At 43.4% G+C, this 17,352-nt stretch overlaps 1 protein-coding gene across 1 annotated transcript in view; it reads left to right on the top strand.

The window, feature by feature from the left end:
• The window catches only part of LOC103748060 (inositol 1,4,5-trisphosphate receptor type 2-like), a 94,325-nt gene extending 79,239 nt beyond the window's left edge, over positions 1–15,086 (top strand). Inside the window, exons 17-19 of the mRNA XM_029554795.1 lie at positions 14,521–14,610; positions 14,729–14,886; positions 15,008–15,086. Coding sequence (XP_029410655.1) covers positions 14,521–14,610; positions 14,729–14,886; positions 15,008–15,086 — 327 coding nt within the window. The remainder of the gene's footprint in view (positions 1–14,520; positions 14,611–14,728; positions 14,887–15,007) is intronic.
• Positions 15,087–17,352: the final 2,266 nt, after the last annotated feature.

Consider the following 17,352-nt stretch of genomic DNA (forward strand, 5'->3'; position numbering starts at 1 on the left):
AAATTATATTTGTATAATATATATTAACATGTAATACATACATATATATATATATATATATATATCCCTAATCTTAGCTCATTGTGGGATTTTTTTGTTTTTGGTCTTTTTGAGATACGGTCTCCCTGTAGCCCCAGCTGTCCTGGAACTCGATGCAGAGATGCACCTGCCTGTGCCTCCGGAGTGCTGGGACTAAAGGCGTGCACCACCACGTCTGGCCATTGTGTTCTTTTATACATACATATATATATATATATATATATATCCCTAATCTTAGCTCATTGTGGGATTTTTTTGTTTTTGGTCTTTTTGAGATACGGTCTCCCTGTAGCCCCAGCTGTCCTGGAACTCGATGCAGAGATGCACCTGCCTGTGCCTCCGGAGTGCTGGGACTAAAGGCGTGCACCACCACGTCTGGCCATTGTGTTCTTTTAAAAAATATTTTATTTATTGCTTTTATTTTTATTTTATGTGTATGAGTGTATTGTCTGCATGTAAATACATCTCTATTGTGCAATGCCTGTGGAGGTCAGAAGAGGGCTTTGGATCCCCTGGATCTGGAGTTATGGACAGTTGTTAGTTGCCATGTGGGTACTGGGAATTGAACCTGCGTCCTCTGCAAGAGCAGTCAGTGCTCTTAACTGCTAAGCCATTGCTCCAGCCCCTCATAATGTTCTTGATAAAAGTTTACAAAAGAGAAAATATCTCCTAAGGGTACAAAGAAGGTGTATTATGAGGGCTGCTAATCTCTAGTCTGCTCTGGCTCACCAAGGGAAGGAAGAAGAAAGATCTATTGTGGTGTGTATGCATGTTCTGTCAGAAGCCTCCCAGACACTGTGTCTACGTGAGGAAGCAGAGGAGCATGTGGTTTAATAGAGGATATTCTGAAGACAGAGCTGTACCACGCATGGGCCACACACTTTTAGAGGATTCAAGTGAATGAGTTATTCAAGCTGGTCTTTATTTATAGAGTACCAGACATCAGTTCAGGAAATGACAATAATTTTAGGTATTTCAATGGAGTGGTTTAGTATGAGGAATTAGATATTTGGGAAGTCTGGAGTACAGTTTGGTGGTTGCCCTTAGACTGTTGATTTCAAGGTCAAATAATCTTGGGGCTGATTCTGTTTAGAGGTCAATCAGCTGCTCTGTCTGCTGGCTCCAGTGCTGTGTGTGTCACCACTCACTCTGAAAGCAGTGGCACATGATGCTGGAACACGGAGTTCACAGGAAACACTCCTATCTGTTGGAATTTTCTTTTTGACCCTCCCAATTCCAGGGAGATACCTTTTAATTTCCTTCTGGCATCCAGGTTCCACATGAGTTCATCTCATTGACCAAAGCTGAACTGAATTTCAAACCTTGGCTTCAAGGAGCTGGTGAGGCCAGTTGATAACACAGAGGAGGTCAGTGGTGGGGTTTAGGAATCCGACACCCTAGGATTTATGGATTAGTACCTGCATAACTTTGTGTAACTTGCTTTAATTTCCTAATATTTATTTTTATCATCCTCAAAATGGACATCAGAGGTTGGAGAGAAGGATCAGTGGTTAAGAATGCTCGCTGCTCGTACAAACGACTCCAGTTCAATTCCCAGCACCCACATTGGGTGGCTCACAACTACCTATAACTCCAGCTCTGGGGCATCTGACACCCTCTTCTGGCCTTTGAACACACTTTACACAGTGCACATATACAGATACACACACATAGACATAAGTCATAAAAAATTTAAAAATGGGCATCACAGTAATACTTAGCTCACCTTGTAAGGAGTCAGCAAGCACACTCTGTGCAGGATGCTCGTGTCAGTTAACAAGGTTTTGTTGGGCAGCTATGAATAATTGGCAATGTGAACAGTAAGATGACATTACTTAGAAGCAGAATTAGGCATTAAGTCTCCATATTTTAATTCACTGCCTTAGTCTTGACATCATGGATCAGTGAGCTTCACTCCAAGTCTGATCTTTCTCATGATGGTGTCCCAGCAACAACAATGTAGATATCATATCTGTGTACCACTACCTAGAAAGCAAACGTGTTCTGAGTACCACAACTGGTCATGGTACAGAGAATAAGAATATGAATAAATGCAGTTAGGGCTGGAGTCCTTAGCCTTACATAACACATCTATATCATACCCTGTGCTCCCAAGTCTCTGTTTCATTGTGGAAATCAGAGTTAGAAAGAGCTAGAGGCTGTGGATGACTACAGCCCAACAGTGTTTTCTGGACAGAGCAGGGCAGTCATATGAGTGAACTTTCAGTAGCTTGGACTGCATGTACAAGATCAAGCCGGACCATCCCAGAGAGGATGAAGGAGGGGCTCATAAAGTCCCAACCCTAGTTCAGGAGATGTTGGTAATTGATAGCTGTTGGGGGAGGAAGAGTCAGTTTTCTTTAGGGATGTGGCTCCTGAGATGGCCCTATACCCAGCACGTACATTGAGGCGTTGTGTGAACTCTGGGTTTAAAAAAAGAGCCCATGAAATTGGGGGGACAGTGGTGGGGGATGAGGGAAGAATTAGAGGGGAGGGAACTGGGGGTGGACTTGATCAAAACATATTGTACGTATGTATGATCTCAAACAGTAAAACAATATATAATATATAAAAAAGAAATGAAGTATTGCCAATTAGAAGCGTCTGTTGCCAGGCACGGAGGCGCAGGCCTTTAATCCCAGCACTTAGGAGGCAGAGGCAGGTGGATCTCTGTGAGATCTCTTCATCTCTTGAAGAGTGATGGATGATTCTTGACATCAACCTCAGGCCTCCACATGTATTGCGTTCTGACCAACATTGCTGTGCAGACATTTGCTGGCACTGAACAGAAGTGCCTTAACTTTGAACATCCAGCTAAGTATATATCGAACATTATTAGCACGTCTGTTACTAATCGGTTAATATAAAGTGCATATCTGTTAGTTTTCCTGTTTCTCCAGCCCGTGACCATGCACCACATGTTGAACGATGTCTTCAGTCTAACCCATTTCCCTCTTTACATGTCTTGTTTGTGCTTTTACTCCACCACTTGAACTTTTAACTTTAGCCATTGTACTTTTTTCGTAACTGAAATTTGATATTTTTCATATCTAGTTGGTGTTTATTTAAAATTTATTTTATTTTTAATGCATGTGAGTATTTTCCCTGCATGTATGTAAATGTGCATACAATGTTTGTGGAGGCCAGAAGAGCGCATCTGATCTCCTGGAACTGGAGTTGCTGACAGTTGTTAGCTGCCATGTGAGTGCTGGGAACTGAACCCGGGTCCTCTACAAGAGCAGCCAGTGCTCTTAACCACTGAGCATCTCTCCAGCCCCCTCCCCCCAAGTTGGTAGCTTTTAATTATATTTTATGCCTTTAAAATTTTTTGGATTCCATATATCTACTGTGTAACACGTAGGATCTGAGGCACTTAGGAATTTCTTAGGAGTTTAAGTCATTTCATTATATTTTGGGTCACCTTTGATTGTGACTTCTTACTTTTTTTGAATGGGCTTCATTTTCAGAACAGTTTTAGGGTTAGAGGAGAATTTCCCGCAGGGGACATTGTGGCCTCATAGTTTCCTCTTTGCTCTCTGGTCTTTTATAGCATCTGGGCTTAGTGTGGTACATTTTTTAGAACTGATGAGCCACTGTTGACACGTTTTATGAACTGAAGCCCACGTTTCATTCAGTGTTCACTGCCCCTGCAGCACACTGTTGGTTCCGACACTATGAATAACGTCACCATCCCAGCGTCTGCAGTAGACTCAGTGCCTTAAGGTCCCCTGCTTGTACCTTATTGGCTTCTCCCCGCGAAGGCCCTAGAAACTAGTCTTTTTAATGGTTTTTTTTTTTTTTTTTTGTTAGCCTTAGCCTTTAACGGCTGCGCTGTCCCTCCAGCCTGAAACTAGTCACTAGTCTTTTTACCGTCTCTGTAGTTTCATGTTTTCTGAACTGCTGTGTGGTTGGAATCATATAATACGTGTCTGTTACAGACTGGCTTCTTGGCAGTAGTTGTTTCCTGTATAATCTCATGTTGGTTGATAGCTGACATAGTCCACTGTGTGAGAACTAAAGTTTACTCACATACTCACCCTTTTTGTTTCGGTTTGGGGCAGTTACAAATAAGAGTGTGATAACTGCTGCAGATTCTGAGCCAGCATGTTTCGACGGCCATCCTAGGGGTTGAAGTTGAGTATTTTCCTTCTTAGGGTATCTGCAGTTACTGCAGCCTGTTGCCAGGGGGCACTGCTAGTCTGAGGCCACACTGCTTCCTTCCTGCAGACCTATCCTAAGACATGTATCTTGGGTTTAGCTCTTCAAAAATGACACTAGCTCAGGACCTAGCTCCTGGGTTTCAGGGCTAATATTGGCATTTGCCTTCTAGGGTGCTTACTCCATGGCCTTATGGATTGGAGCTTTTTGATTTGCTCCTGGTTACTCCCCACCCCCCCCTTAGGAAACAGAGGGCCGTGTGGGTAGGAGTCTCTGAAAGTTGTCCCAGCCACCAAAAATGTTCTCAAAATAGGCTTGCATGTAGAATCTAGTTGTTCTGTGGGAGGAATACACTTTGTAGTTTCAGCTTTTTTATCTTTTTTCTTTTTACCGGAAGTTCTAGGGATGTGTTTATTTAGGCATTATTTGGTTGTTGTTATGAACTTTCATTCCTTGGAACTTTATATTTGAAATTCTTCTGAGGTCTGACCTGAATCTACAGAAGATCCCATTTGCTTCTGTGAGGCATTTTGGGATACTACATTCTCTAACCACATTAAATACAACTTTTGGTTTGGGATTTTGGGGGCCTCTGTATTAATGGGAATTCTGCTCCCAGATCTTGAAAAGGTGGGTTTATCTTTGTGTATAGGAGCTGGAGAGAACCCTTCAACTTTGACCAGAGCTAAGGTCAAGACACGCTCCTCTGGGCTCTCCAGTGGGCTGTCTTTGCCTGACTTACTGCTGTGGTGATGTCCTTTGATACTCATGACCCCATGGTTTCTGGTCAGACTTTCCGTCTTCCTTGGAAACCAGGATTGGTCCCTTCTCCCGCTCCTTCTCTTCCCCCACCCCCTTCTCTCTGTTTCTCTTTCTCTCATATTGAAACTCAGACTCCAGTTTGGTAGGCACAGACTGAAGCCCTCAGGACCAACAGAGTCCAGAGCTTGTTACTGCTCTGAAATTTTTATATATTTTCATAGTTTCTGGCTTCCTACTGAATAGAGGGCTCAAATATTTTATTTGTCACCTTTGGATGTTGTATGGAGGGGTTTCATCACATTCTGCTTGACAGTTCTCGACAATGAACGGCTCCTCTGTGTTCTGGTCCCTGTATCTGTCTCTTGGTATCTGTGCACTGATGCTGAGTATGGACCATGTAGACCACAGCTGAATCTCCTTTCCTTGATTAGCTGTGGTGTTTCTCTAGACCAAAATCCCTCCTTCAGATACTGTTTAGTATGGTATGTGTCCCTTTACCAGCCTGCTCACTCCCTTGGTACGTACTTGAAATTTTCATTTTCTGTTCCTAAAGTTTGATATCCAGACTCTGATCTGTCATAAAACAATGTGCAGAGTCGTTGGTTCTGTTCTAATTTGTGTGATACAGAAAAGGAGAAAGAATGTGGGCCTGAGGACGTGGAGAAGGTTGGACCTAAGCACATAGCATGGGTGTGTTTCGAAGGCAGGAGAGGAGTTTTCATGTATTCAAGAACAGAATCAGTATGAGTAAGTGATTTGTATTTGTAGTGGATGGAGAGACCATGAGAATTCATTGGTAGGTGGTGAATATATCATCTTGGAGAATTTCATCTGGTAAAATCCATAATTGTTCAGAAGAATGAGGACAAAGGTGGGCGACATTGGAGATCCTCTGTACCAGTTCAGGTGTGACGTTATGAAAGCTCTGGATGGGGAAGGGGATTGAAATGTAGGCGGAAAGTTGGACAGAGAAACCAGGGGATGGGCCCATTTAATGGGTTTATTTTAGGAGAGAAAAGACAGTGTTAGCTTATAAAGTCGAATTATCTGCAGTATGCAATGAACCAGCAGCAAGGACAGTGCAATGTGTTGTAAACAGGATGAAATCTTCTGCAGGGTCAATGGAAACAGCCAGGAGCAGGCACACGCACTCCAGCAGGCCGAGGAATAATAATCCTTTGTGATTCAGTGAGTCTCAGAGGCTGTAAACATGGCCTTTGGCATATTCTGAGTACATCACAGTGGTCCAGCTCTGGGCTTCTTAGACATCAGAGGGCCACATACCATGAATGCTATCCATCATTTGGATAATAAAAAATGCTTTCAATAACATAAATGCTTTAAAAATAGTTATTATATTTTATTTTATAAGTAATACTGATTGAAAATATTTATACACTTCATTTTAAAAAAAAAATGACATATACGTTTTCTCTATACTTTATCTTAAATACACAAGTTTTAATGATGCTTATCTTTTTTCCCCCCAAGTCTGATAAAATAGTCCTGTAACTTCTCATCAAAATAAAGTTTAGCACAGGTGGAAGTGAACTTTCCAACTGGAAATGGCCCTTCGGCTTCTGTTCAGTGAAAATTTGCAACATAAATGAAAAAAAGAATCGGTAGTTGTCATCGTAAGCAACTGTTTCCTTGGAAACATCCAAGTTATTTTCCCCTCTAACCTAGGTTCTGCATAGTATATAGGTAATAAATACGGATTCATTTTCCAATACCTCATAAACCTCAGACTACAACCCAGAATTATTCCGTTTCTACAGTTGATCTCTAATAACGGAAGAGAATGGATGAGACTTTAGCATCCGGTGTGTTAACTTTGTTATCTATGTATCATAGTGTTTCTCTTCATTAAGTGTGTCTTCCAGGATGTCCCAAAGCCTTCCTGTCATTTCCTGAAAGCTTAGAGGCTGGAGTACAAGTGGCAACGTCAGTAGCATTCACGTCAGTTACTAATATGCCTCCTTCAAATATGTTCTTTCTCAATCGAGGAACGAAAGATTAACTCAGGAAGCTGTGTCCGAGTGGGCTAGGTCGGGATTGCCCTTCTGCTCATCCATCTTTTACTTAGTCTGGGAAGCAGGTCACCTATGAATCCCTGGGCTCCGGCCAGAAGTCCTGGGTCATGCTAGTTTGGTTGTTCTTTATTATATGTAGGATGACTTTGTTTCTCTGTGTACATCTGTGTTTATCTCTGTTTTTATCTATGCACCTATGTAGTTGGCAGTTTTTTTAGTTAAAATTTGTTGTGTTTATATATGTGTACATACTCATGTGTGTGAACATGTCTGCATGTGTGCATGTGGAGACTGGAAGTCAGAATTGTCTGTCTTTTCCAGTCACTTTCTTCTTGAGTTTTTTGAGACAGAATCTTTCACCAAACTTGGAGATCACAGATTTGGCTAGGCTGGCTGACCAGTGAGCCCTGGGGATCCTCCTGTTTTGGAATTACAGACACACTGCTGCGCCTAGCTTCCAGCTTCGTTTTTAAAAAATAAATTAATTTTTTATTATATGTGTTTGTTTGGCCTGCATGTAACTGCACTTGTGTTGTGCAGTGCCTGTGGTGGCCAGAAGAGGGCATCAGATCTTCTGGAAGTGGAGTTATAGATGGTGGTTGGCTTCCATGTGGGTGCTGGGAACCATCCTGGATCCTCTGCAGGAGCTCTGGTGTTTAACCTGAGCCCCCTCTCCAGACCTCTTCCAGCTTCTTAAAAAAATTACTATCTCACTGATTTTCTTGTAAAGATTTTACTTATTTTAATTCTATGTGCATGAGTGTTTTGCCTGAGTATATGAAAGTGCACCGTGCGTGTGTGTGTGTGTGTGTGTGTGTGTGTGTTGCCCATGGAGGCCAGATGAGGGCATCGGATCCCCTGGAACTGGAGTTAAGGACAGTTGTTAGCCACCATGTGGGTGCTCGGACCCAAACCCAGCTTCTTTGCAAGAGCAGCTAGTGCTTTTAACCACTGAGCCTTCTCTCCAGTCCCCTCTCACTGATTTAAATTTTGATATCTAAACCATCTATCTAGTTTTTGAGTAAGGGCATTATTTCCCACTTTCAACTTTTCTAGTTGATTCTTTTTCAAATCCACTCAATCTGGATTCAAGTCTGTTTTTTGTAAGTTTGTTTCTGATTTTGTCCTTGTTCTTCTGGTGGATCTGCGATATAAGGGATGGAATTAACTGAGCAGTGTCCCGGAGGGGCTCAGTCTTGTTCTCTAGATAAGGGGCTAGGGTTGTTTAGGTGTGTGCACCTCCCTTGAAAGGCACTGTAAAGTAACTCAGCTTCTCAACGGATCTGTGACTTGTGCCCTGAGGCAGGCCAATCCAGTTTCTCTGGACCCTGTATCTGGTGTTCCAGAGAGTTTCCCATAGATGACAGTCACTGTCTAGTGGGGAGCAGTCTATGGGCAAGAGAGAGGTGCATAGTGGGGTTAGGGAGAGCAGGTCGTTGGAAATTGAGGCCCATCCTGGTGTCCAGCCGAACACCTGGCACTTCTCTGTGCTGTGTAGTGGATCGGGCCTCACCTGCTGATGCTCATCTTATGGCCCCTCTTCCTCAAAAACCATCCTTACACACGTGCCAGGTGCTAGAGCATCGTCTTGACCATCGTTGAGTGATGCAGCGACCATAGATGGGCCTGCCAGGTCGGGGGGTACTCCCCAGCTCTGGGATTGTTTTCAACATATGAATTTAATTATAGAAGATTGTCACAGGTGATTGCACAGTCGAGCACAGCACACTTTCATGGGGCGAGCGTGGACAACAGTCAGAGGGTCCATTGCAGAGATACACACTGAAGGCAGGCTCTGTGCTAGTTCTAAAATTTCTACGGTAGCTCTCCTCAAGAACTTGGTCCTGTCTGGGTGATTGACAAGCCTGTTTGGTTTGACTGGTAGGCACAGTGGGAAGGGACAATGGCATGTCTTTGTTCTTTTTCAGAAAACCTCCTTTTTTACATGAACCTTATAAGGTATAGGGCTCCCGAAGCTAGCATTAGATAGTGATCTGTTATGACATCCTAGGTAGTTCAGGATGTCACAGCTTTTTTCTGAGTCAGAGAGATGTCTCAGGTCCTGTTCTGACCTCAGTCTTAGTCTCACAATTTTAGTTCTTGGTCTGCTGATTATGAGGGAGAGGTCTATCTCCAGTAAGCCTGCTGATATCTAACTGGCTTCCTAACAGTCTCATGATTTGAGACCTCAAGGTCATATAGGAGATTAGCATTGAGTTATCTGGCTACTTTGGACCGGAACTTGGGTGTAGAATTCAGTCTCTGCTCTGGTGTTCAGTTTCCAGAACATCACAGGTGCTCTCCAAAATAACATCAAATGAATCTGAGACTCCTTGTATTTATCTCAGGAGAGATGGAGGGGAAGGAGGAAGGTTGCAAGTGTGTGTTTATTCTCTCAGAGGGAAGGGATTTGGGTTTGGGTTGAGGGGAAGTCTGGAGGGAAGTTGTCAGCTGACACGGGAGCACACAGCCTCATCAGCCTATTGTAGATCTTAGTCTCAGCCTTCAAAATGCCTCACACATCTTTCAGGGAAGCAGAAGCATGGAATCAAACATGACCCCTGGATGGTCCAGATTAATTTTACATGCAAGATCAGATACACAGATCTGGGGTTCTTTAGATGCCCTGTAGGCTGATATATATCTCCTTAACCAATTGGTATATGAAATTAATCCTAAGGGGAAAGGACAAAAATACCTCCTAAGATTATCTGAAGTGTGGTGGGGGCCTTGTGAGTAGGGTCAGCTACTGAAATCTGATTGACCTTCAAAATCCGAAAGACTGGTCTTTCCATCTCTTCTGCCTATTTTATGGGAAAGTGAGGAGGAAGACTTTGTCTGAAGTCAGGATGGGCCTGGCTGGTGAATGATGTTACTCACTGGGTTGAAGAGCACGTACTTGAAGAGCGGGTTGGGGTACAGATGGTGAGCAGACTCTTGCCAGCCGGACAACTTTGCCGAGTGAGGAGCTCCAGGAGGTGCAGTGGCTGGGGATGAAGATGAGGTACGCCCCAACGAACCTGGTGCTGGGTGGGATGAGGCAAAAGCACGCACTGAGCTATTTTAATCCCACAGCTGCTGATGCCTTGAAGCTCTACGTGGTAGGATCTGGAAAGATCCATTTTTCAAAGCTGGGTGGGTCCTGCTTACATTAAGATGCCGGATCCCCATTCACGGCGCCAATTTCGTTCGTCCTGTGGTCTGTACGATTCTATTTTAGTGCATTATTTTTGATATTCATGGAAGCATTTTCTTACCCTACACACATGTATGTGCACACACACACTTTAAAAAAAATTTTAAATTATTTTATTTTGTGTATGAGTGTATTGACTGCATGTATGTAGCACCCGTGTCATGCGGTGCCACAGAGGTCAGAAGAGGGCTTCGGATTCTTCTGGACTGGAGTTAAGGATGGTTCCTGGCTGCCATGTGGGTGCTGGGAATCGAACCCGGGTCCTCTGCAAGAACAGTCAGTGCTTGTAACCATTGAGCCATCTCTCCAGCCCCTTGAAACACTTTCTTATCATTAATGTGGGTCAATACACTTTCAAATGTCTATTTGACATTTAGACTTTAAGCTCTGCCAAATGCCTGCTCACATTCCTCTTCTAGATTTTGTAAAAGCACTCTCTGCATGTTTAGATAGCAATTCTTGACCAATTGCTTATATGTGTAACAAATATTTTCTTCTGGTTAGTGGTAAACATTTTGTTTCAGATCAAACATTCTAGACAAAATGACCCCGGATGAGGCTCATGTAGGTGATGCAGCTGTTACAGCACCTGCAGATGCGGCAGTTATCGGAGCGCCCTGTTAACTCTTCATGACTGCTGTGAAAACATCAGTGTGATGTGTGCAGTGTTCACCGTTAACACGCTTTTTAAATTCTGGGCTGCTCAGCTTTGCACAACTAACACACCTGCATTTTATTCTGATGTCACAGTTTGTCTTTAGAACAAACACAGGGCTTTGTGGATTTGCTTCCTGACCTAGGTCTAAAGGTGCATCGAATATAACCAACACAGTCATACTCTGCTCTTTCTGTAAAGAACTCTTGAGACACTTTTATTCAAAGCATTTTCAGAATAAGGATACAGAGCTATGGTTGCACAGTTTGCATGTCCCTAAGTTTCCCTGATCCCGGCCTAAGGATTGTTCCAGATGTTCTGTGGGTTGGGATTTCTGTTCAGTGTGCTTATGCTGAGTTGTTTTCTGAGATTAAAAAAGGGATTGTTTGTTAAATTCTCTTTGTTGACTGCTGGTAATTTTAAATTAATTATTCTTCATAATTCCTATACAGAGTTGAGCACTTGTCTGTATTTTCCCCTGGGTTAAACTAAAGAACATAACTTTTTGTGATGTGGTATGTTTTTGCCCAGTATTACATTTCTTTTTTCCTTCTTTTTAATGGGTCTGGGATTTGAACCCAAGGCCTTATGCATGCTAGGCAAGTGGTCTGCCACTGAGCTGTACTCCCAGCCCAAGGTTAACTCTGATCATAGGGGTTTCGTTATTTTTTATTTTTATTTTTTTTCGAGACCGTCTCGGTGTAGCCCTGGTTGGCCTGGAGCTGCCTTGTGTAGCCGAGACTGGCCTTGAACCTGGTGTTGAGGTTACAGGAGTGCGCCGCCACGCCCCCAGCTCAAACTCCATTTACTTAAAGTAGTTTTGGCGATTATAGGGCTCGGAAAATTAGCCATCGGTAAATGAAAAACAAGGTATTGCTATATGGTGTATATTCAAGACTGATCATGAAGAATATTTACTTTGCCAAAGACTCACTACGATTCATTTCCTTTGGGTTTTGTTGTTTGTTTTTGGTTTTTTGAGACAGGGTCCCTGTAGCCCAGGCTAGTCTCAAACTCCTGATTTTGAGCTCTTGATCCTTCTGCTTCTAGTGACCCAGTGTGGAATTACAGGTGCACATGCCTGGCTTAGAAAAATTAAGTTTAATTATAGTCTTAGACCTGGCAGCGTCTGCTTCTCAATCACAAAGCCCTTTTGACATGAGCTCCCTGTGTCCCCTGGCCTCTAGCCTCAGCAGTCCTCTTGACGTTGACCACCCGCTCCGCCCCCTTGTGTTGGTCTCACACATGTACCTCCGTGTGTTCTCTTCTCCCATTCTTCAGGACTCACTTTCTGCTTAGTGTCTTGCTGACAGTATCTCCCAGCTTTCCTTTTTCTTACCTGGAGCAGAGGCTGACTCCTTCACGTCCCTCCTGGTGTCATGGTGACAGTGCTGATGCCACTCTGAATTTACCCCACAAGCTTCCGCAGGCCTTCGCTGCGCATCCCTTCCGCCCTTTGCAGTTCTAGTTCCATTACATGAAAAGGACAGGTGGTTAAGAGGTAGACAGCGGTGATCTTGAGGAGCATTGCCTCACCATGAAATAAGTCAAGTGGTGTTTAGTATGACTGAGAACAAACCACAGAGTCAAATGCTGAAGGGTTTTGGTAATGTGTGCTTGACCATTTTACTATAGTGAGTTGTGGAATTCTTTTTTTTTTTTGAGCTAATTAGTGGGAGAACAATCTGAGAGGCAGGACTGCTTTCTGCTTTGAGCAGTGTCTTTGAAAGAGTTCAGTGGCCTCAACAGGAACATGTTTTTAAAGAGATGAGAAAGGGTTGGGAGAGGGCTGAAACTCCTTGTGTGTCAGAAACAAATGGGAGTGTAACAGAGTAAGGAGGCAGGGGAGATGGGAGTCCTCGAAACCCATGAGTCCAAAGTTTGGTTCACTGAGACACAGGGTGGGCGATGAGACTTGGGATGGCGTTTCCATCTGCTAAGGAAACAGCAGGGGAGATTGACTGGGTACAACACCTTCCAGGAAAGAAGTTAACTGAGGAACGCAGTGGTTGTTGGGTGGTACCGACTCCAACCTGGCTGAGCCCCGATGTGGACCAGATCCTTTCATCAACTTCTATTGACCCACAAGAAAAGCATTCGGTTTGGTCTCAGTTTATCAATTTTTGAATTGATCCTGGAGTACACTGTGGGAAGAACAGCTTGGGACAAATGAAATTAGCCTCATGTGTCCCCTTTACTTCTTCCTGAGCTTAGGCAGTGGTCCCAATTAGATGTGGGAGCCTGACACCACCAGTAGTCAGGAGGTTAGGGCATCCTCGACCCAAGCTGAACTTGATGTTGATCACAAGTGCGATTTTGTGCTTTCTGTCACTCAGGGAGGTAGCTGCTTTGTCATTTATGTCCTGCACTGTCAGTTCCTGTCATTTTGGGCACAGAATTCTACCTTCTCTTCCTTTAGAACCTTTGCCTAAGGGGCCCACGTTAGCAAACGCAGCTTCCCTTGTCCACCCAGGCAGCCCTTATTCTCAACAAGGTTATTTTCATCTCTGAAGACCCAGCTTAAACTCAGCCCCCTGCATAGCACTGTCTAAAGCAATAGATGTCTCTCCCCCCTCTGCTCCTTACCCTTCCTCCCCATTTCTCTCTGTCTCTCTCTCTTTCTCTCTCTCTCTCTCAACAGTGAGCTATATCCAGTTCAAATCCTTGTTTTCTCAGTTCTCTGCCTTCTTAAATAGGCTGTAGTTTTCTCGTAAGAAGAAAGATATCTTCTATGTTTTTTAAAACAAATTTTAATTTATTATTTTTATTTTATGTATATGAGTATTTCACCTACATGAATGTAAGTGCACCACTTGTGCGCAGTGCCTGCAGAAGCCAGAAGAGGGCATCAGATCCCCTGGAATTGGAGTTACAGATAGTTGTTAGTTGCCATGTGGGTGCTGGGAATCGAGCCTAGGTCCTCTGGAAGAGCAGTCAGTGCTCCTAACGGCTGTGCTGCCTCTGTAGCCCCTAATTGATGTTTTTTATATTGTGATTCCAACAGGTGATATTTAAGATATGCATATGCCTTATATTTGCCTTTTTTATGATGGACCATAAAATGATTATTGTAATTAAGTGCTTTAGCGTTTCAGGTATTTTCTACAAGGCTTACTACTCGTATAATTTATGATATTTTCAATTTAAGTCCTGTTTTCTCTTCCTCATTTTCCTGCACATACATGGTTGGTTGGTTCCCAGTTGTGACTCTTAAGGATGTCATAGTAGCCCAGCAGAACAACCTGATACTAAGCTGTACTGTCCTTTCTTCCCCGAGGTGTGGTCTGCCCCTCCATCATTTCCATGCAGCTCATCTTGGCGATGAAGTGATGCCTATGTGCTCTTGGTGATGTGTCCCCTTCATACACCCCTGTAAAATCATGATCTGTCTACAACATATATTCACATACTGGTAATATGTGCAATAACTCTTTATTCTAACTTTCATTCATTGATGGTCAGCAATGCCATTTATCTTATAACTTGGTTTACATCAGGTAGTAGCAATTTGTAGGCCTCATTCAAGCTAAGAAACTTTTTATGCAATAAAAGCACAGTATTGGCATCTAGGAGGAATAACTTCTGTATAAAATAACTTCAAACTCTATTTATTGCAAAGGTAGTAAGTTTATTACAAATGTACATGTGGTATAAATGTACACCTGTGCTTATTCTAGGAATCAAACATCCTAAGTCCAGTGCAAGACGGTGCAAAGACACCTCAGATTGACAGCAAGAAGAGCAACAACTACCGCATCGTCAAAGAGGTCAGCGGACGGGAAGGTTCCTCTCTAGCGTGCGCTTGCCGGCGGGTGAGCCTTGCTTACGTCTCCCGTTGAGTTTTGCCGTCTGTTACATTTCATGCTTTGCTTCATCTTTTTCAAGATTTTGATCAGGCTGAGTAAACTCTGCGTGCAGAATAAGAAGTGTCGGAATCAGCACCAGCGGCTGCTGAAGAACATGGGGGCCCATTCGGTGGTGCTGGACCTTCTGCAGATACCCTACGAAAAGGTCCGTCCCCGCTACCTCCGTATTTACATTTGGTATGGCTTCAATTGTATCACCAAGTTAGGAGGAATTTTTCTCCCTTAACTATTCGGGAGGAAGTCCCCCATTTAGTGCACATTGTCCCTGAGCCTTTCTGCGTGTGCTTTATGGACACAGGGCACGCTGTTACGTAACCACACCTCAACTCTCCAAAGGAGAACAACACTTTACTGTCCTGAATACCCCGTGCCATTGAGATTTCTCCTACTTCCCAGTCCTGTCCTGTTAACAAAGGACCTACTTGAGAAACACGCAAGCCTTGGTTGCCATGACTACTTCTCTCTCAATCCTGAACTCTCTGGACACTCACACTTTTGCAGATTGCAGTTATTTTGAAGATTGTAGATTGTCCCGAGTTCGTGGTGTGGTTAAGTTCAGTTCTGTATCTTTGGCAGGGACATAACAGGATGCTGAGTTCTGCTCAGAGCTTCTTAGCAGGCGCAGGCCACTCTGATTTGCTCCATCACTAGTGATATGTCTGCAGGTCCCTCTGTGACATCCTCCTCCTGCCTTTCCTGAAGCGTTCTGTGTGTTCTGTGTGGAGATTCTGAGAAGCCACATCCCAGTCTCCATTCAACTTTAATTCACATTTTATTTTGATTAGCATGCGTGCTGGATGCCTATTTTGTTCCCTGCATCATTACAGGTTTCTATCTATTTTGATTCTCAGATTTTTCATTTTTTGACTGGTAAAGATTTTTTCAAACCAGATCCTCTGCCCCGTCACATGCCCCATCATTCTTGGGGGGCTCCGTTGCATTCTAATGCAGTAAGGTGTTCCAAGTCCGCCTTATTTCCTTTCTGCTCCATTCCTGGAATCAGCCGGTTATTTAAGAAGCAAATTTTGTTGAATGTTCTAGTCTGCTTCTCTATTGCTATGATAAAAACACTAACCAAAACCAACTTGGAGAGGGAAGGGCGTTTCTCATCTCATCCTTACAAGACTTGGTCCTTTTTTTTTTTTTTTTTTCCTTTTTTGGTATAGTCCATTTTTGAGGAAAGTTAGGCAGGAACTCGTGGCAGGAACCTGGAGGCAGGAGCTGGAGCACAGGCCGTGGAGGAATGCTGCTGACTGGCTTGCTCCCTTGGCCTGTGCTCAACCTGCTTTCTTATACAACACCACCTTCCCAGGGGTGGCACCACCCACAGTGGGCTGAATCCTCCCACATCACTCAACAATCAAGAAAATGCCCCACAGACATGGCCAAAGGCCAGTCCCATGGAGGAAATTCCCCAAGTGAGGTTCACTCCACCCAGGTGTGTCAAGTTGACAGCTAAAGCTCTGCCTCTGTGTAAAGGCCCTCTGCACTCCATCAGGCCTGATAATGCTCAGAGCAGGTGTTCGCTTTCTCTCTCCGGTGCTGACATCCGTGCCAGACCTCTTTTGACCCGAACCCTCCCACTTGAGCTTTCACTGCGTTCCCTGCTCCATCCAACTTTTACCTTTTAATGTGGAAACTTGCACTACTTAGAAGATGTCACAATTCAAAGTGTGGCAGAGAATTCAATGAAGAACCAATAAAGGTATTAAATTCTTAGCACTGATTATCCAGATAATTTTATGCCCTGCTGCCAACGAACCGTCCATGTTTTGTTGCTGTTTTGTTCTCGTGGGTTTGCTCAGTTTTAATAACTGGATTGCTCCGACATACAGAAAGGAGTACGACTGAGTTTTCAGAGAAACACTCAGAACAGTAACATGGGCTTGATAATGTTGCCGGCTGCTTTCCTGTGGGAACTGGGTGTTTCCATGGTGAAGCTGCCTGTGCTGTCTTCTAACTATTCCTGGATTGTGGGAGTCAAAGAAAGTTGGTCAACTTTGAAATAAAACTTTTCTATTTCTTCCTTCAGAATGGGATTGTTGTATTTACCAGCCCAGTTAATCAATCCCTATCTAAAGTATGAAGAAGTGGGCTTATCAGTGTTATTAATGTTCCTTCCCCATGTGTTCAGGAACAATTGGCACAAATTACTGAGCCTTAGATTTAGAAAAAAGAAAATGTTGAATTCACGTTCTGTATCCTTCAAAGCCCGAATCTACTTAAAGACTCTGCCAATGACCACATGACAAACAGGACAATCAAATTTCATGGACATTTTAGATGGTGATGTCAGAAGGCCATATTTCCAAAGAAAAATTTGCATTTTCCTATGAAAATTGAGGCCCGTTTCTATTTTTAAATTTATTATTTTTATTTTATGTGTGAATGTAATGCCTGCGTGTACGTAGGTGCACCTGTGTCATATAATGCCCGTGGGGGTCATAAAAGGGTGTTAGATCCTCTGGAATTGTCTTACAGATGGTTGTTAGCCATCATGTGGGTCCTGGGAATTGAACCTGGGTCCTGTGCAAGAGCAGCCAGTGCTCCTAGCTGCTGAGCCATCTCTCCAGCCCAGCCCAGGCCTGTTCTTTTTTTCTTTACATTTATTTATTTATTTATTTATTTATTTATTTATTTATT

Source organism: Nannospalax galili, unplaced genomic scaffold (genome assembly GCF_000622305.1).
Source record: "Nannospalax galili isolate Female #2095 unplaced genomic scaffold, S.galili_v1.0 scaffold2785, whole genome shotgun sequence".
In the NCBI taxonomy this organism is placed as follows: Eukaryota; Metazoa; Chordata; class Mammalia; order Rodentia; family Spalacidae; genus Nannospalax; species Nannospalax galili.